General features: G+C 40.8%; 1 protein-coding gene across 5 annotated transcripts in view; it reads right to left on the bottom strand.

Moving 5' to 3' along the window:
- The window catches only part of PHKA2 (phosphorylase kinase regulatory subunit alpha 2), a 72,399-nt gene that overhangs the window by 32,158 nt on the left and 20,135 nt on the right, over positions 1-20,106 (bottom strand). For all 5 annotated transcript variants that reach the window (XM_045016777.1, XM_045016548.1, XM_045016867.1 and 2 more), the window contains exons 6-19: positions 19,888-19,970; positions 18,710-18,790; positions 16,246-16,344; positions 15,787-15,933; positions 15,507-15,560; positions 14,784-14,906; positions 12,193-12,288; positions 10,489-10,596; positions 9,303-9,381; positions 7,448-7,582; positions 3,312-3,421; positions 2,122-2,266; positions 1,389-1,467; positions 208-377 (exon numbers count right to left, since the gene is read on the bottom strand). In XM_045016777.1, the coding sequence (XP_044872712.1) occupies positions 208-377; positions 1,389-1,467; positions 2,122-2,266; positions 3,312-3,421; positions 7,448-7,582; positions 9,303-9,381; positions 10,489-10,596; positions 12,193-12,288; positions 14,784-14,906; positions 15,507-15,560; positions 15,787-15,933; positions 16,246-16,344; positions 18,710-18,790; positions 19,888-19,970 (1,509 nt within the window). The remainder of the gene's footprint in view (positions 1-207; positions 378-1,388; positions 1,468-2,121; positions 2,267-3,311; positions 3,422-7,447; positions 7,583-9,302; positions 9,382-10,488; positions 10,597-12,192; positions 12,289-14,783; positions 14,907-15,506; positions 15,561-15,786; positions 15,934-16,245; positions 16,345-18,709; positions 18,791-19,887; positions 19,971-20,106) is intronic.

Genomic DNA, 20,106 nt, shown 5'->3' with positions numbered 1-20,106 from the left:
AAATGCACATAAACAGTGAAAATAAAAGCAGCAAAGAGTCCTGTGGCACCTTATAGACTAACAGACGTATTGGAGCATGAGCTTTCGTGGGTGAATACCCACTTCGTAAAAGACCCTTTTTCCCCCCTCTAAATTAAGTATTATAGTAAACTTAGGAGTTAATTATAATAACAGGACACACGATACTTCCAAGTTAAAGATTGTTACCTTTGTCACAGAAATCATCTGGATAAATTTCTAATTCATATCCACTTTCAGGACTATCACAGCCATCATTAGAATCATCGAATAGTTTTCCATCACAGTCTGGATCCAGGAAGCTCAGATGCGTATAGAACGAGGTGGTAAGAAAATCTGATAGTTTTCCTAGCTTTACCCTGCGAACAGGAAAACATGTAAGAAAGAATTAACATCTTTCCATTTTTATATTGGATTGTGCTTCATTGGACAACCCTGGAAACCCCTTCAAAATCCACCCAGACCCACTGTCTCATCCACATTTGGTAATTAGGCAATAACTGGTACCAGCAAAGAAACAAAATAATAAATGTGCCCAGTAAATAATCACAGATCTGGTGGATGATGATGTAGCTATTATTATTTATTTGTACTATAGTAGTGCCTAGAGGCCCAAATCAAGGTCACAGCTCCATTGTGCAAGGAGCTGTACATACATATAGTAAGAGATAGAATTTTATCTTTTTGGAGCAGGAATGAATTCCCACAGAATGCTACTTGTTTAATGGAAAAGGGTTCAGCACCACTGAGACCATGGGTTCAGCCTCCTTTGACAAAAATTAAAAGCCCCAGGTAGGATATAAAGCTGATTTAAGGCTCCAAGAGATGCAAATAGTGGGAAGTTTAGTAGAAAACTATTGTGGAAATAATAAACAAATAAGCATTACTTTTATTTATAACCTAATGGGAAGGGGGAGAGAGAGAGAGAGAGAGAGAGAGAGATGGGGGGAGGGTTTACACACTTACTCATACATACACATATATAATGCATCTTTAATTTCTAAAAATGGATAAGTATTTTAATGAAGATCATTGTTTTTTATACCATGTTTCTGAAAACCCACAAATCCCCAACATCCACTACTGATGCTTAACTAAGATTTAATTTCAAGCCTTGGAAATCTCAAAAGAACAATCTGTTAATAAAAACAATGGGATGTTAGATCTGTAGGCCTGGTTCTGCTAAGAACTTTACATTGCTGTTATTTGTAGCTCCAACTAGTGACTAATTCCCATGTAACAATTCAGATTGAAATTCACCCCTATGGAAAGGCTAGCATAAGGCCTATGAACCACTCAGATCTTCAAAACAGGGGGGGCTTAAATGGGACTTGAATAGTGGAATAATTGCTTTTGGATAGCGACATTACCTTGCCCCTCCAAAATACCCATCGTCTAATTTTCTTATGGTTGCAACCACTGCCGGATCAATGTCAGAGCCATCATTGACTAGAAAGAAACACAAAAGTTTCATTTAGTTTGGGAACAAATGTCTATTTAATATTTTTAAATCACTTGACCATTTTAACATGATCAGTTTACTCATAAGTAACAAAAATAGTTTTGATTTTCAAATGGCTATTGAGTCACTGATTAGGATTCCAATTATGTTTACACAGCTGTGTGTGATTGAGTCCTTAGCTGAACTGGGGACTAGTTTTAGTGTTTAAGAACATTTTAAAATATGTCCAGCAAGTAGACGGACTAGCTGCCCTCTTCAACACAAACTAGGCATAGGTTCAAGACAGAGGCCAAGAGTGCTATAAAGGCAGCACACAACTCTAACTTATTCAAAAGCATTGATGATAACTTTCAAACAGAATTTATATCAAATGTTCCTTAGACAGAAACAGGACGGGTACAGTGGGGAGATGCAAGGATAGAGAGGAGGGGTACAAAAAACCCTTATAAAATTCCTTATAAATCATCATGTTGTCATTCAAATATGGCACAAGCCAGAGGAAGTCAAACCTATACTTAATGTTTAAAATTCAGAGAAAATAATGATAGACATGCAATCTGCCTGTTCTCAGATTCATTCTCCTACTTCTCCACACTAATCATCTATGGCTGGGATAGTCACAGAGACAAAATCAAATTTACTGAGCATGGTGTGGGTGATGGGAAAAGCAAGGGTTGGTCTTCCAGTCATCCTCCAGCAAGAGGTGAGGTAAGCCAGCTCTGTTCTGAGCATCTCCACAATCATCCGATTGTCTAGAGCCAGGTAGAAGTGGTGATGATCAGTAAACTGGAGAGCAGAAAACGTGTAAGTTAAGTCTTTACCGGTGCTTGTATTCTTTCAGGGTTTTTTTCATTTTCATTCCTTAAGTCATGTATAAAAGCCCTATAGACATTGCTAGGCTGAAAAGGAAACAGCTCTAATTAATCTTGCCTAGCATGGTAAGATAATGAAAATTTACTAGCCCAAGTATAACATCTACTTTCCTACCCATTTCTTTCATTATCACCAGTCTGTATGGTAATGATATTTCATTTGTCCATGAAAAAGAAATTATGAGGAGAGCCCTGCAAATCCACAGTTATTGGCTTTATATCCGCGGATGCGATTATCTGTAGACCATTTTTGCAGATCACAGATGGATGCAGATCCAAATTTTATATCCTTGCAGGGGTCTAATTATGAGCTCTGGGGCAAGCACAATTTTCCAGGGATGAATTACAGCAATCTATAATAAGGCTGTACTTAGAAGTGTGTAATATTTTATTAAATGGATAAAAAGGACAATTTATTCTAAAATACAGGCTTTTTCTTGCAAACACATATTCAAAAGGACTTTTAACAGAAAACAGAGAGAACACATTTCCTTTCTGTAGCACTGCTGGCCATGGCGATGATATAATGCACAGATCAGATTCCATGCTCCTGGAGGTTTATAATTCTTGACATGATAAACTGGAACTACACTTTCAACTGAAGTAATTAGTAGAAAGATTTATTAAGCGATCAGCTCTTCAGGTAAATAGTTTATCTCTCACACACTTTTATTTATTTATTTATTTGTTTTTAAAAACAGCCAGAATTGTGGTGAGGGCAGTGATTTTGTAGTATGATCTAGTGTGCTCTTCACTGGATCATAAGCCTATAGGAGCTGGGCTCTGCTTAGAGACAGAAAAGGCTGTATCGGCATTACTATTTGTCTGCCATCCAGCTTCTATAAAAGAACAAAGCAAAGTACAGCTACTTTAGCCCTGCTGGACCTAGAGTGGAGTCACAAAGAGAATCACTGGACATTAGGTAAGAGGAAGTTTTCCTACTGACTTAACGTGCTCACCTGAGGGGTAAAAGTAAATATTTGATTCCGTATCATGTACAGTTTGGATGTTCCAAGCACACCAATATGTCGGTAAGGCCGACCACTCAGGTTCATGTTCTTGTTTCGGCCTGTAAAAATAAAAAAGATCTAATTTAATATTTCCTTTTCTTCTCCAAGATCTACAAGTATTTAAATCCTATTACATAATTTTCTGTTAAATGTGAACATCAAATCTTCATTAAGGGACACCTGTTATGTACAATAAACAGTATTAGAGAATAACTCCAACTGCTGTGGTGTTAGCACCTATCTTAAGTTTTCTACACACCCGCTATCATAGGATCTGATCCTGTAGGAGCCTGATTCAAAGGCCCTCTAAAATCAGTGGAAAGTCTCCCATGGACTTCAATGGGCTTTGGATCAGCTCCTATAAGAGCTTAGGGCTAGATTTTCAAAAGGACTCAGCAACCAGCAGCTCCCACTGAGTACATGAACTGAGCTCTGAAATCTGGCTCTCGATAGATTACCGCAATTGCAGTATTTCACTGTAAAGCCTCTGAAGTTCTAGAATTTTTTAAAAAAGTGATGGATCCATGAGAAGAAAGTTATAGCACATGCTAATGTGACACTGATGTTCCTGGTTTCAATTATGTTTTCCTTTTTCAAATTATTTCTGGATAACAATTCTTTGCACTAAAAATTCTGTATTTACAAAAAACCAACACCAAATCAGTCACATTCCACTGAGGAAATTATACATATGTACATATGGAGGAGAAGATGCCTCAATTTCTTTTAAAATCTAAACAAAAAGGAACACAAGCCCTAAAAAGAGTGCAACAAAGGCAGAGATCAAACAAGAATTCAGCTGATCCACTGAAGCTATGAAGCTCTAGCTGGCATTTCATGCTGATGCTGGCTAGCCAAATGTTCACAGGGGTAAAATGCCATATAGATTTCTATGGGAAAATAACAAAAGATATACATGAACAAACACTGATTTGTCAGCAAGTTAAATAAATCCATCTACGGTGAATGACAGGCAGCCCTCCAAACAAAATGAGGTACGTTCGCAAAAAAAAAATGGAGAAAACCTCATGCCATATCAAACATAATGAGTAGCTGGGAATCCCAGTCTTTATTATAACAATTTTAATTTTTCTCCTCTGAATTCAACCACGGAACTGAGGGTAGAAGACAAACGCTGCCTCCTCACAGCTGTGCCCTCTGCTCTTCCCAGTACTGCACACAGCACATTTTTTTTTTTTGGCTGAGTCAAACACAAATACAACCAAAGCACATCTGCCGTCTTTAGGAAAAAGCAAATCCCAGCCACTCATACGAACATAAGAATGGCCATACTGGGTCAGACCAAAGGTCCATCTAGCCCAGTATCCTGTCTACTGACAGTTGCCAATGCCAGATGCCCAGTGGGAGTGAACCTAACATGTAATGATCAAGTGATCTCTCTCCTGCCATCCATCTCCATCCTCTGACAAACAGAGGCTCGGGACACCATTCTTTACCCATCCCGGCTAATAGCCCTTAATGGACTTAACCTCCATGAATTTATCTAGTTCTCTTTTAAACCCTGTTATAGTCCTAGCCTTCACAACCTCCTCAGGCAACGAGTCCACAGGTTGACTGTGCACTGTGTGAAGAAGAACTTCTTTTTATTTGTTTTAAACCTGCTGCCCATTACTTTCATTTGGAGGCCCCTAGTTCTTATATTATGGGAACAAGTAAATAACTTTTCCTTATTCACTTTCTCCACATCACTCATGATTTTATATACCTCTATCATATCCCCCCTTAGTCTCCTCTTTTCCAAGCTGAAAAGTCCTAGCCTTTTATTCTCTATCCTTTTCTAGTGATTCCTAACATCCTGTTTGCTTTTTTGACTGCCGCCGCACACTGTGTGGACGTCTTCAGAGAACTGTCCACAATGACTCCAAGATCTCCGATGAGAGCTTGACCCTGCTCAGTTCTCTCTGAAGCCCTGAGAGTTGTGAGTGCTCAGTACCTTGCAGGATTAAGCCCTTAAACTTTGCCTCAGGAACAGATACTGTTTCTACTATATCCAGCAGATTACATTACCCACACAGAGGAGGACTCCACCCACTTTGATCATTCTACAGAAGCCTATGTCACCTAAAAAGTTTTCTAGTTTCAACAGATGGACGCTACCTGCTAGATGATTAAATACATTCTTGAGAAGGAAATAAAAGTTAATATTTTCTGGCCCACATTCACTTCAGAAGTCCAACTCATGCAAGCATCTGGGTTGGGGCCCCTAGCAGCAGAAAGACCACTGGGATGGGGAACAGTGACACAAACAACCCACAACTGCTACCTAGCATCTGAGAGCCAGCTCAGCCCTATAGACCCACCCAACCCTCCAGCTGGAATGAATCCCTATTCTGGCACAGTGCAGAGGGATACACATGGCCACTCTTCCCTTCATCTCAGGCATTTGTCTGGCCCACCATGTGCAGTGACATCAGGGAGGGTATTATTCCTCATTCTAGCCAAGGGACCAAGCTGAAGTCCCCTTTGTATCTTTAAACTCTTTGGCCTCTGCAGCAGGCAAACATAACCCCCACGCTTTTCCCAAACAGACTCCAGGATGGGCGGGATCACCACTGCAGAATGAAGCAGCAGGTTTTGAACTCAGATCTTCAAATCCTTGGGAGGGAAGGGGGTTTGAAGGAGGGATTACCAAGAGGCCAGAACCATCTTCACAAAGCTCTCAACATGCAGCTCTCAGATAACATGGCTCCACTTGAGGGGATCCTCAACTGCCATGTGCTCCTGGTCTAAGGGCTCCCATGAAAGGGGTTTCTGGAGAGCAAAGGGGACCTTCAGCTGTATTACATTTTTCATTTCGGCTTTCCCAAAGATCATGGGGTTGGAGTGATGCATGTCTCATTAAACCCACTACAGACCTTGACCTTCCTTCCCCTACAGTCCCCATCCCGAGAGAGCTCTCTACAAGTCAGGAAGGAACTGATGGTGCCAAAATAGTATGCAATTCTCCTTCCACTGGGCAGAGGGTCGATCACATCACAGAGGAAGAATAATCTACAATTGCTGACAAAGCAGTCATTGTTAAAACAACAAAAACATTGCTTCAAGTTAACCTACTCAACTGCCTGCAGATAGAGATGAGAATTAATTTTATCCCTTCCTGCTTATTTCCTCCTAAGCAGTGTGCGTGTAAAATATATACTTTAGGAGATTTATTTAAATCTCTGCTCAAAGCCCAGTATCTTAAGACGAGCATCTGAATTTTGGGTTGCCTCTCTGGGCCACTGAACAACACCTGATGTTTCCTCACGCACTACCTGTAAGCTGGATTCCCACTGGGAATATTGAAAAGGTGGCACTGAATGCTGCCCACTATGAATTTCCCTGCCTGTGATGGAGAGAATTGCCATTCCTGATCCACTCTCATACTGGACTTAACATTGAAAAATAACATCCATGACAATACCAAGCAAACCTGTGAGTGGTTTGAACCAGGTGAAATATTTGTTTGTGTGTATGTATTATGCTTTACAAAGCCTCCAATCTCCTCTGGAAGAGAATGTAAAAGGAGCCCAAGATTGAAGTTCAAGGGGATTTAGATGCATAACTTCAGGCTCTTTCCAAAAACCCAGCCTGTGTCTACAATTAGCCCCTGCAGAGAACCAGCTTCTGACCATTTGTGAAACTCCATTGGAATAGAGCATGCAGAAACCACTACGTTGGCCGCCAGCTCACAAAGTAAACATATTCTTCTAATAGATCCCTGACCTAAGGCATCAATTCATCTTCGTATATGCCTTACTAGTTTTTACTTTAGGTGCTATATATTTCACCACCACATGTACGCAACATATAAAAAGTTTAAATGATTCTGGAAGTAAACAAAAAGAAACAACGAGGAGTCCAGTGCCTGAAGAAGTGGGTTTTTTACTCACAAAAGCTTATGCCCAAATAAAACTGTTAGTCTTTAAGGTGCCACCAGACTCCTTGTTGTTTTTGTGGATACAGACTAACACGACTACCCCTCTGATAAATAAAAAGAAAGAAATGGGGGCAGGGGAAGTGGAAAAGAAAAAGAAATTAGGTTTCACAACAACCACCATACATTTCTAAATTCCAGCACTTACCAAGCTTGGCATAAAGGTGACTCAGGATCCGTGCTGGCAGCACTCGGATGGGATGGATATCTGTAATGCTCTGAACACTGATTCCATGGTGTCTCAAGAGTTCCTTAATTTCATTTGATTCTGCCAAGACAGTTACTGTACAACAGAAAAGAATAGCTGAATCATTTTATCTAGAATCATTCGCCTTTACTCTGACATCACCCATCATTGCTCCCATCATTGCTATTTACCCACCACATGGGTGTCTAAAAATGCTAAAGGCCGTACTCTTTTTTGATTTGCCAACCCCAGTTATACCACTGGAGGTGCAAGAATGTGCAGAACAGCATTTGGCATTTCATTTCCCCAGATTTATCAGCTTCCCTCCTCCTCACAAGATGTCACTGTAAGATACTGTAGTAAGTCAATTTATCTGTGTCATTGAGATACAGATCTATGAATGCTATTTATTTCTATAGCAGCAACATGCAGGCGCCTGATCAGGATCAGAGCCCTGTTGTGATAGGTGTTGCACAAATACAAAGGAAGACGCTACCCCAAGGAATTTACAGTCTAAGGTCCTGATCTTGCAAAATGCTCTGTGTGATGTTTTGCCAATGTGGGTCAGTTTGCTGGGTTGGGATCTAACAATTTAATACAGACTTGCTAGTTAATACTATTGCATTCATGAATATTGACAAAAAGTGAATTTTAAATTTGCAACCATGAATATCTATACTGGAAGTGAACACTATAAAGTTTTGGCTAAAAGAAAAGAAACAGTCCCAGAAAGAGACACCGTCACCAGTAAGAGAACACTCCTCCCCCTAACGTGCCAGTTTGGATGTGCATGCAGGATCTGTGCAACAATCCCACAGCTAATTCTGGGGGAGAGCTAGAGCTGTAAACCACAGGCTCCGTGGTATCTGCAGAGATAAACTGGACAGATGGCAGCTAGGGTCACAAGTGGCAGGGAGGAAGGAGGGATGAAGGCTGCTCTTGACAATCCAGGCTCTTGACTGCTTCTCGAGAGCTGCACAGATGGGCAGTGGAAGAGCCTTTATCCCTTGATCAGCTTCACACTGCAGCCAGGTATCTGCTAATCCCCCTAATCTCACCTTTCTGGCTGCTACTCCCACTGAGGAAAGGGAGCAGGTTCCTGGCAGTGGTACTGGGGACGCTCAGGGGATAAAGTCTCTGTCCCTGCCTCTCTTGGACATACTTAAGTAGTGGCTGTAAGCCTGGCCTATCAGCAGCAGCAGCCTGCCTGCCTTATACTAGCTAGTTCATCCAAGACCTCCAATAAGTGACTGGGTTTGGGGATTCCTCCATTAGGAAGGTCTTGGGCTCTCCTTCTGCTCCCACCACACTTGGTTCCTTAGGGGAAGCACAGAGAGCTTCACATATGTCACAGCAACTGGCATGCTGTCTGCTCAGCTGCCTGCCAGATCTGCCCTGTCATCATCCTGGAGCATGCCCAGACCTGTCTTTTCCCCAGGAATTGGCTGCACGGGCTGGGAATCTGGCAAATTAAATCTTAAACTGCTAATGAAAGAGTTTTAAAAACAATCATAAATTGCAGTAAGCGCCTCCTCATGAAAAAAGCAGTTACGATAAATAAAAAAGTTCCAACTAGTGAAGTGAAGGAGGAGAGGCAGGTCACTATACAGTGCTACACTGCTGGGGGCATGCTCCATGTTTCTTAATTAGTGCATGGCATGTGGATACCCCGGTGATGATATCTGAGACAGAGAAACCAGGGAAGTGTTGTTGTTTTTTTTAATTTATTTTCAATTCTGCCTCTCTTTCTTGAGGGGGTAGAACCACCTGTTTGCTCATCTTTTCACCAGAATGTATCAAACATGAAATCACTCACCTTGCACCACAACGTCAGGTTTAAAAGCGGTTGAAAATCTCCTACTTAAGGGATCAATTTCGCCAGTAGCTAGAAACCCCTGGGATACAACAGAAAAAGAAAGAACCCAAGTAAGATGCCTTTAACATCCAGTCTAGTTATAGGGGATCCTCATGCTAATTGTCAAACTTCCACAAATGTAACATAAAACATCTCTGTCCCCTATTTTCAGTAAAAAAAAAAAATTCGTTCTAAATTTAAAAAAAACAACTGTTTATTGTCAGGACCGAAGTCAGTCTGTGAGCCCGCCTTTCACGTGATAGAGCGAGAGCACCTGCACATTATTTGGTTGCTTCTGTCATTTTTTGACACCAGAAAGTTAACCCTTTACTGGAGTCTTTATTGGACTCAGTCAAGGACTAATACGGGGTGAATCTCAGAAGACTGGAGGTTCAGTACAGTTGAATAAGCACTTGAAATGCCTATGTAAACCTATGGAAGGGTCTCCCCTGCCTCACACACTCCAGAGTAGTCTCTAGCTCCTTCCTTGTGACCAACCCCTTTCCTATGATCCCTCTCAAGCTCTTGACTTTCCTCATATCTCTAAGACTGGTGGCAGAGCCCAGCAACAGATGTGGCCAGTCCACTGCTTGGCCCTTTCCACTTCCACAGCAGTTTGGGAGCCTGCCCATTAGTCTGAACCCAGACTGCCTTGCAATGTTCTCTGCCAAGGAAAACCAAGAGTATACAATGTGTGTGACTCACAAGAGGAATGCATACATGGAGACTACACAATGGTTTAACTGACACATTCTTTGTATCCACAGGAGAAACCCAGATAAATCTGTTGCTCCACAAGTTGAAAATTTCCTTACAATAACGACATTTCATGTAGCATATAAAAACAAGATATACTTGGGTTTTCAAAGATACCTTTTTGCTTCGCTCTATGAAAATGTAAGGTAAGAGATGGACTGAAATGAAGTTAGCTGTAGGTCAAAGAGAACAAACACTTTCTAACTAATTTAAGTTGGATAGAGAAACTGACAAACACCACTTCTACCGACTCACAGATATGATTCTGCCACAAAATATACTGCATCCAGTTGACACTGAATGAGAGCAGGCTGGACTGGGCAGTACTCAGAGTTCAGTGCATCTCAAAATGAACTGCAAAATTACCTCGCTGGTTTTACAGATAAATTACCTCTGCTAATAGGGAACTGAGGATGTATAAAGACTGGCCCCACAGATGAGGCAACTTTCCACCTGGGAGACGATCCACTGAGTGAGGATTTTCATACTCCTCATCCACCTGCCAACAAACATAAGCAAGAGATGAGCCCTATCTGGTTATAAGAGATACCACAGACCATATGTCTCAAAATACTTTGTGCTGTTAACAATCTGCACCTTTCAGATTTTTAACTTGCCATCATTAGTTATGATGTATTGGTCCTTCCCACCCTGCTTCCACCTTCTAGATTGCAAGCTCTTTCAGACTGCACACCGACCTTTGAACAGTGCCTAACCCAGCAGAGCCCCCATGCTGACCAGGACTTTTGGGCATGAATATAATATAATCATTTACACTTCCACGTTTTATTCTTCTCACTCCTATTGCTTCCTTCCCTCGATGGCTCTGAATCGACTTTGGGTCTTCTTTCTGATCCCTTGCCAGGTAACCCTTGTATACAACTGATGCAGGCCCACCTTACTTCCTGGAATGAAAGCTGCACATGCACCCTCAAAGTACACACTATCCTACCATTACTGTGTTTGTAAAGATGCTTTACAAGGAAAGAAATGGGGAAGTCTGTTGTTAAAAAAAAGCCATTAATTTATTTGCACAGTAATATAATGGTGACTTGATGAGAGAGAGAGAGAGAGAACGAGAAGGGAGGGGGAAACACTAGAGAATTTTATTATACAAGAGGCTTTGTAAGATGTGATCTGACACAAAAGAGGTTAGGCAAAGCCCACCCTACCTACTTCTTGAAATCCCTACCAGCTTTACACTGTTTCCAGCTGAAGGCCACGAGAGGTTCAGTCCTGTGCTTGCACATAGCAGGCAGGGAGGTACATCTATATTCTTATTTAGCTTCAGATTTGTAAAGAAGACTGGAGATGTCAAAACTTCATCTTTAAATATTCTGGTCTGCACTGGATTTAATGTCCTTAGTCAATGAGGATTGGGAAGTTTTGGAATAGGAGGGAGAGGCGGGCCTAGCAGGAAGGAGTTTGATAGGTTAGCAGCTCAAACTGGCAAAGGGCTAAGGCTGGCTTGGTTTGTTGATCAAGAAATGGATCAGGTGGATCCCTAACTGCAAATGTAAAAAAATCTGATTTATCTGGAATTTATCTCGGACATTCAGGTTTTGAAAAAACACACTGATGATAAACACAAGATAAGAGGCAGGGAAGAGTTACTTTATTTCTTTGCAGGGGATCTGTTCTCATTTCAAGGTAGACAGATTTGTTACATTTATCCCCTTGCAATGGTAAAAGAAAAAAAGAAACTAAAAACAACAAGGTTGCAAAACAATTGTCCTTGTTTTTTTCTTTTGACAAACTTCTAATCTGGACTTTTTTTGACTAGCTTTAATACGTCCACATGCACTCAGATAAAAATGGACTCCATCATCTTTTTGTGCCTCTTTCATAACCCTATTAGACACCTAGCCATCTGGAAACAAAAAAATTTACTAGAGTCTTACCAATGGGAACTGTGAGATCTTTTTTAATTTAAGAAGTCAAAGCCACTGCACAATCATTTTAGTTAAGTATAGGAAGTGACACAGGCATTTCTCATAGCGCAAACCTATATTTAACTACAGGAAATGATCATGCTGATACTTATTTTGATATCTGCACTTTGAAAGCTACCAGAGGTGCTGCATTGTCACAATACCTTGTCTGGAGGGACAGCATACAACTCTGGCATCAGAAGAATTCCATTCTTTTCTCTAATAATTATTCCCTCAAGGGCCTCTCTGTACTCTTGAACCTAGGAGGGAAAAAAAGGGTAGAGAAAGCTCATATCACCTTAAAAAGAGAGGATAGAAGCTAATGTTATACAGCCTGAAAAGAACAATCCTGAAATCTTAGAACTAGCTAATAAATCCGCTATAATCAATTCTAGGCCTGACTCAAGACAGTACAGCAGTGAAGAGATTATAACGTGCTGCCAAATGGAAGACCTGGATTCAAATTTTAGACTCAGTTTCTGGATTGGTGAGCAAAAAATCCTTATTTTAAAAATAATAATAGTTCAGCGTTAGCATAAATTCTCAATCCAGGGAGGGGGGAGAAATCACCTCCAAGAAAGTCACGACTTTGCTCCTTTTCTTTACAGCTTATATGGGAACAAGGGTCCTCAAAGCTTTTCTCTGCTGTAAATAGGATGACCAGATGTCCCATTTTTAAAAGGACAGTCCCATTTTATGGGACTTTTTCTTATATAGGTGCCTATTGCCCCCCACCCCTTGTCCTGTTTTCTCACAGTTGCTATCTGGTAACCCTATAGCTGTAACATGGTTCACAGTATGGAAAAGCTTGTGGACTGCTAAGGAAGAAATTGTATTTTTTTATTCCCTTTCAATAGGCCAATACAATTTGTCATTCTAAAAAGCATGCCGTGACCTCTTATGTACAAAGACATGTTACTTGTACAAAAAACATGGTTACTTGTTTTAAACATAGAGCTGGAATGACAAAATGGTTAGACACTTGTTTCTGACTCATATCTCTCCTGTGTGCCCAAAGCATTCATTTGATTCATTCTCCTCCATTCTTCATTTAAATTCAGGAAATCTATTTTGCCTTTCAGACATCTTCCAGTCTCAGCTGTATCAGGTTTTCCAAGATTTTATGATCCAAAATGCATTTGATTTGAGATTTTATTCACTAGTTTTGTTGAACTTCCCATTTTAAATTAATGATGTGTCCCCATTAAGTTGTGGGGAAGAGAGAGAAAAAAAGGAGCTTTTTCATTGGTTTATTGACTGGCTTTCTCTTAAAAAAATAAGTAAAACAAAAGAAGTTTACATTGTACAGCTTTTGACTTTCTCAGAATCCTTTGGTGAGATTCATAACTGGAATCTCAATCAGAGTAGAACCCATCTAAAATTCTACAATTCCTGGGGGATAAAAAAGAAACTAAAAACACAAGTAAAAAATATCTTTGAAAGCAGGGGAAAGCTTTCTTTGGAGATATTCAAATGACCAGGGCTCTGGTAACACAGGTATTGCCATACTGGATAAGGCCAATGATCCATTATTCTAGTGTCTTCCTGCCAAGATCGGACACCATCAGAAGACACTACAAGAAACCCCGTAATGGATAATTACACCATAACCTGCCTGCAGGGGAAGTTGCTTCTTGACCACAAGAAGTTAGTGGTTGGCTTACGTCCTGAAGCATAAGGGTTTATAACCCTGATAAATGGCTATTCTCTTGATATTCAAATGTGTCTAGTCCTACTTTGAATCCTATTAAGCGTTTAGCCTCAGTGATATCTTGCAGCAATAAATTCCACAGGTTAATTTTGCATTTCCTCTCAAGAAGCTGTACTGGTGTTTTTCTATTGTACTATAGCCCTCTAGGTGTTTCATAATTCTTTCTCTAGCTATTCTTTCACTCCATTTAGTACAAGGAACTGAAATGACGCTTGCTGGTCTGTGATTCCCAGCATCACCCCTAAAAGTGCCCTTTTTTAACGAGCGTATAACATTTGGCCCCCTTTCAGCCACCTGTACACTATGTGATTTTAATCAGACTTGTGTTAGTTCCTCAGCCTCTTAATTCTTGAGTTTCTTCAAAACTCTTGAATTGATACAGTCTGGTCTGGGTGACTTGTTATATAATTTAACAATTTCCTGTAGCACCTCCTTGAAATGATGATCATTAAAAGGCTGGCAACTTGGCACTTGTGGAGAGGGAGTGCTTGAATCAACAAATGAAAGATAATTAAACTACTCATTCCATCAGCAGAAGAGAAGCTCTTCATGGGGGCCAATCCTAAGGCACAGAGGCCTGTAGACACAATAGATCGGGTTTGCAGACGCCAAGCACAGCACTGGGGAAAAAAGGTCATGCTGCTGGGAGCTCACTCTGACAGGGAAGGGGTATCAGATGTGGATGGTGAATCCATGCTATATAGATCCACTTGACACTGCCCCTGGAAAATATCTCCAGGGGGTTTTGCGACCATAAGCAAGCTGCAGAATGGCTCCATTGCTGCTTCACTGCCCATGGTGGGGGGAGAGGATTCCTTCCTCTGACTTCCCACAGCACCTCTCATGCACAGTCCATCTCATCAGGCACTATGGAAGGAATTTCCCTAAAACAGCCAACACTGGGATCTAGTGGGGAAAGTAGTCCAGGGGGATTTACTCAGAAACAAGGAAAAATAACGGACAGTCCAAACAAGCACAATAACAGCCATACTGCTTACTGCTTTTCCATTCCAGCCTAACTCAAGCAGTTTGCTCCTTCCTTACCTGAATTTTGTCCCCATTAAACACTCCATCAATTAGGAAGTACGTCCAGAATACTGGCCACTCACATTCTATATTCTCAAACAGTTTGAGCTCAGCAGGATCATAGTGTAACCTGTTTGGATCCTAAAAATCAAATCATATTAATTTAATATTCTGTACATATGAACAGATGTGTCACACCTACCCCCTCCAAAACCAAAGGAAATACAGGATAAAGCCACACTTCTACACTTATCACCTTTTCTTCTCACATATACGTATCCACACATACTCAACCAAACCCCTATACAATCCCAGAAACCTAGATCTTATCAAGATCATCTTTGCTCTGCCCACTGTTTGATGACTGTGTGCATGGGGAATTAATCTTTATTCCCTGTTGGTTGTGATTTTGAGTGTGCTATTATCTCCCCTTAGGAAACATAACCAGTTATAAAAATATGTTTGGTTTCGATATTAGAATGGCAAATTATGTTTTCCTGTTGTTAATAATTGTTTTTCTATCATCTAATCTCCTTTGGCCAGGGTTCATTATCAGTGTGGATGTGTTGATCTTTGGATTGTATAACACTGTGTACTCTTCCTGACGATGCAGAATCTTAGTTATGATACAGGCTATCACTTTATGTAGCGCAAAATAAACAAAACAGGCATGAAGTTTTGATAAATTTGGGTTAAAAAAAAATCTTTAAAATGACTACTGAAAATCTGCAGAAGTAGGACCTCTCTTGGTGTTTTATATCCATCTCGAAGGAAGCGAGAACAGCCATAACGCCCCTGTGGGAAAAAAAATAACATTCCTGAAAAAGTTAACATTGCATAATAGAAGTTCTTTTTTTATTTTATATTACTTCTGGGGAGGGAAGAGCTACCTCTTCCTCATATGCACACCCACCATGCCCTGCAATCTTTCAGCTAACTGGCAGGAGAAGACAACTCAATTTATTACCTCCTCTCCCCGCAAGCAAACAGACCAAGAAAAAAAAAAAAAGAGAACTCTTACTTGCAGTTTGGTGAGGATTTCACTTTTGGTTGCATTAACAACGTTGACATCTTCCACTGCAAAAGCTGGGTAAGAAATAATGGACAAGAGTCCAGCATCAATCTCCTTTGACGTGGATGCCCTTGGCAACATGGAGTATAGAATAGACTGAGCAAAATACAAACACAGAACAAAATATGTCAAACAATCAGCCTCATTCAAGGGATCATGTCAGATGCAAAAAGAGCCCATAATCAGTGTTCAAAACAGCTGGGAACGTATTGAATGAGAACTATTGAAACGGGAATGTTACTCATTGGTGGCACGTAACCTACTCTACATAGGATACACAGTGTATTGCGTGAAATTGTATGCTAAAGTTCTGGTTTCGCTTAATCAACATTTTCTACAAGCAGGGTGCTTGTCACTGACTCGTTTGTGCCCCCTTATAGCAAAGAAACCTTGAAGGCTGCTCTTTACCTGGCAATGTTCAACTTCATCAGGAAGGACGTGAATCACAGACTTGCTCCCCCCATGGGCTCCAAAAAGGTCTAGTTCATCAATTGCTTCCAGTGCAGCCTTCAGAAACACAGACACATGTCAATCCGGATTTGTGCACTTCCCGCCTGATCCAATGCCCATTCAAGACAACAGAAAGATGCCAATTGACTTCAATGACTTGTGGATTGGGCTCTTACACACTTGATAAGAAAACGTGGGAACTTCTGACCTCACTCTTTTCTAAAAAAGTCCTATTTATGTATTTAGATTTAAGCAAATGTAAGATGACTCCCCCCACTTTCCATCAGTTAAAAATGCAATGCATAACAATCAACCCATCTCTACTGAATCAAGAAAATATTGCCAATCTCCCCAATTCTCAAAGAATCCCACACCCCACCTGAACTGCCCATTCAAAAATATGGGCTTTACAGCATGCCTCAAGGTCAACCGACCGAGGCTATTTCAGTCCAAAGGAGGATTATCATATCCTTCTAGTTCAGCTGCTACAGTCTTAAGAAGGAACAGGGGAGAAGAGGAATATTTCCTATGAGGTGGGCTCCTCTGAGGGAGCTGCAGAAGCATCTCCAAAATTGATGATGGGGACAGAGGGATTGATACCAAAGGGGCTGTGAAATCTGTAACTCTGCTGGAGTGGGGATCTTGGACCTGCAATAGGGATGGGACAAAGAGACAGCTGATGCCTGGAGCTCAGGAGCCAGGCCGGCAGACTTCTCACACAGCTCTCTTCTGGAGCTGACGTCAACGGAATTACACCAGAGGCGAATAGGTCTCCTTTTCTGTTTTCATCCTAGGTATTCACTGCAGTGCAAATTAATTTCTGACACAAGCAGCATACAAGTAGAGAACATAACCCTTTCTGTCTTGTTCTTTCTGGAGACACGAATACATAAAATCCTGCAAAGCTAATATGAGGAGTGTTATTGCCAAACTCTGAAACTATGAATAGCATCTCTCTGTTGGTCTACTGTATAGATCAGTAGGTCAGTGTTTGCTGACAAGAATTTCCTGTAGGGGAATTTGCAGCTGGACCCAAGGGAGACTTAAAGGCGAGCAAGCATGTACAGAGCCCATCAAGAAATCATGATCCATGCTGCAGTGCTGCCATGGGAATAGTTATCCTCCACTTCATATTTCTCTTCCTTACCTCTTGTTTTTCTAGTGAAAAAGAGTAAATGAATTGAACAAAGAAAACCAAATTTCCTTTTGTTTAGCAGCGGGTTGCTTTGCTCCCTCACACATGCAAACACAGAAGATTGTTCAGCTAAAAGCAAAACATGCATTTTAACTCCTGCAGTGCAACATCAGCCAGATATCTCACTCCCAGCAGGGATATACTGCACAGTGCTCTCTCCAGTACTGACAGTTGTCAGTACAGATTTTTCAAAGGAACCCACAAGACACTTATGGAGCAAGCTTAATCCTACTCCCATCAACATTTGGTTGGTCTACAGCGAGAGCATGCAGAATTCTCCCTCTTCCTATATAATGTGTCTGCAGATGTCTCACTATCCATATAAATCCTTTTTTTGAATTCTACTTATAGGGCTCCTTATAATCCATTTTGGAAACCTACTAGGCTCTTGGCCTCAAGTTATTTGGTGGCAGTGAGTTCCACAGATTAATTAGGAACTGTGTAAAAAAGTAGATTGTCAGTTTTAAGTTTGTTGCCTTTCAATTTCACTGAATGTCTCTTTGTCCTTGCACTGTGAGACAGAGGCTATGGCTATACTTGCACTTCAAAGCACTGCCGTGGCAGCGCTTTGAAGCGCTAAGTGTAGTCAAAGCGCCAGCGCTGGGAGAGAGCTCTCCCAGCGCTGTCCGTACTCCACCTCCCTGTGGGGAATAACGTACAGAGCTGGGAGCCGCGCTCCCAGCGCTGGGGCTTTGACCACACTGGCGCTTTGCAGTGCCGCAATTTGCAGCGCTGGAGAGGGTGTGTTTTCACACCCTGCTGCAGCGCTGCAAATTTGCAAGTGTAGCCATGGCCAGAGGCATTCACAATGCCTGACTTATACCTCTGTTATTCATTTCCTCTCCAAACTATTTTTATTTAACTCCTTAACCAAGCATTCTGTTACCTTTCCAGAACTTCCTTCGGACTTAAGAGCACCATGGAAGCAGCATACTTAATACCAAGAGAGAGCAAGCACTTTATGCTGGTACATTTAGCTATATCTCTGAAAGATTCATAGCCCCCTCCAGAAAGACATATTCAGGCTTCAGAGACTAGAACTAAGGCCACAAAAGGACTAAAATGACATTGAGATTTATGTGTGATCGCCACTAAAATACATATTCTGATGCAATCAATTAGCAACCACAAAGACAGATGAACCAACACAGTGAGGCAAACAAACATGTTAGAGAGTCACTGTTCTAATTCTACATATGAAGACCAAATCAATAAAAATATTCTCACCTTGGCCATGCCTACAGAGCTTGCATTCAGTTCAGGGATGCCCTGATTGGTTTTATCACCACGTTCCCATATTCCATAGTCCTGAAAGTAAAAGAAGGAAAAACAGCTGAGTTAAAAATACACAACCCAACACCACCATGGAAGGACCTATCTGTTGATAGAGTTAGGATCTAATCCTGCAAAGGCTTACTCATGCTTAACTTTGAATTCAATGGGACCTCTTACATGCTTCAAGTAAATCTCATGCAAGTAAATCTCAGCAGGATTGGGGCCTTAGTCATGTACTAGTTTCCTGGTAGAGGAGGAAAATCAAAGCAAAGAAGGCAACTCCCAACCCATATACCTTCTCCCAATCCCTTCATCTCACTACTCCCGCCTTAAAAACAACTTGGCAATTTTTTTTTATTTTTTTCCACAAAGAATGATTTTTTTTTTAAATGACAAAATTGGGACAGTAAGTATCAAGAAACAAAACCAAATCTTACTTCAAATTTCGATATGATACAGAAATCTCAACTTTCAGAGAACATTGGCCATGGAACCCCATTGGTTTCAGTGGTGCTACTCACAAAGAAAAGGGCTACTCCAGAGTGGCAAATCAGGCCCATTAGGAATTCAAGAGTATATGTGAGAGCACAGTTTGGCCTATTAACTTGTACTTCCTTCCAGGTCAGTCTGGGTACTTTTGTGCTTGTATATTTCTCTTTTAAACAATATGGTAGGTTAAATGGTTTATCAAAGCAAATTTGGATATCATCTCAGACAGATGCAATTCTTTCTAATGATGTAATTTCACTCATGTTCACTGAGTGAGATCCAGACTTCAGAGCCTTTCTTAACTCAAGCAAGTTCAGGCTATATATATGTGGTAAATGAAGCTTTTAAATGACTGAACTTGGGTTGAAGAAGTTCTTCTGAAAGAACCTATCCTTAAACTTTAATCATTTCAGGTCCCCACTTCGGCTTGTTTTCCTGCCTATTCAGAGTAGCAAGTTCCAAGCAATGGGAATGATGTTTTAATTACTGTATAAATCAGCTATGAAATCTTATAATCAGATTGCTGCTTCAGCCCCACCCTTCAGTCAGAATATATTCCTTCCCAGCAGAGAAATAAGAAATTCTGTTCAGTCAGTTCCTAGGAAGTACTCAAATCATTTATATATAAACTAAATACTTACAGCGACTTTATAGGCAGCTTCTATGTAAAAAACAAGATTCTGTATAAAGGCAACTTCATCAAGGGTAAATACAATATGCAATCCTGATTAAAAACAGAACAAAAAAATTACATTCCTACACAAAAATTGAAATGTTTGACAGAAAATTAGTTCCAAATTTTCATTTTATTCACTAGCAACCAATGCCTGCTGAAATCAGTGGAAAGATCCCTATAATAG

The sequence above is a fragment of the Mauremys mutica genome, chromosome 1 (assembly GCF_020497125.1).
Source record: "Mauremys mutica isolate MM-2020 ecotype Southern chromosome 1, ASM2049712v1, whole genome shotgun sequence".
Classification (NCBI taxonomy): Eukaryota; Metazoa; Chordata; order Testudines; family Geoemydidae; genus Mauremys; species Mauremys mutica.
Note: the sequence above shows the minus strand (reverse complement) of the source record. Positions and strands in the feature narration are given on the sequence as shown.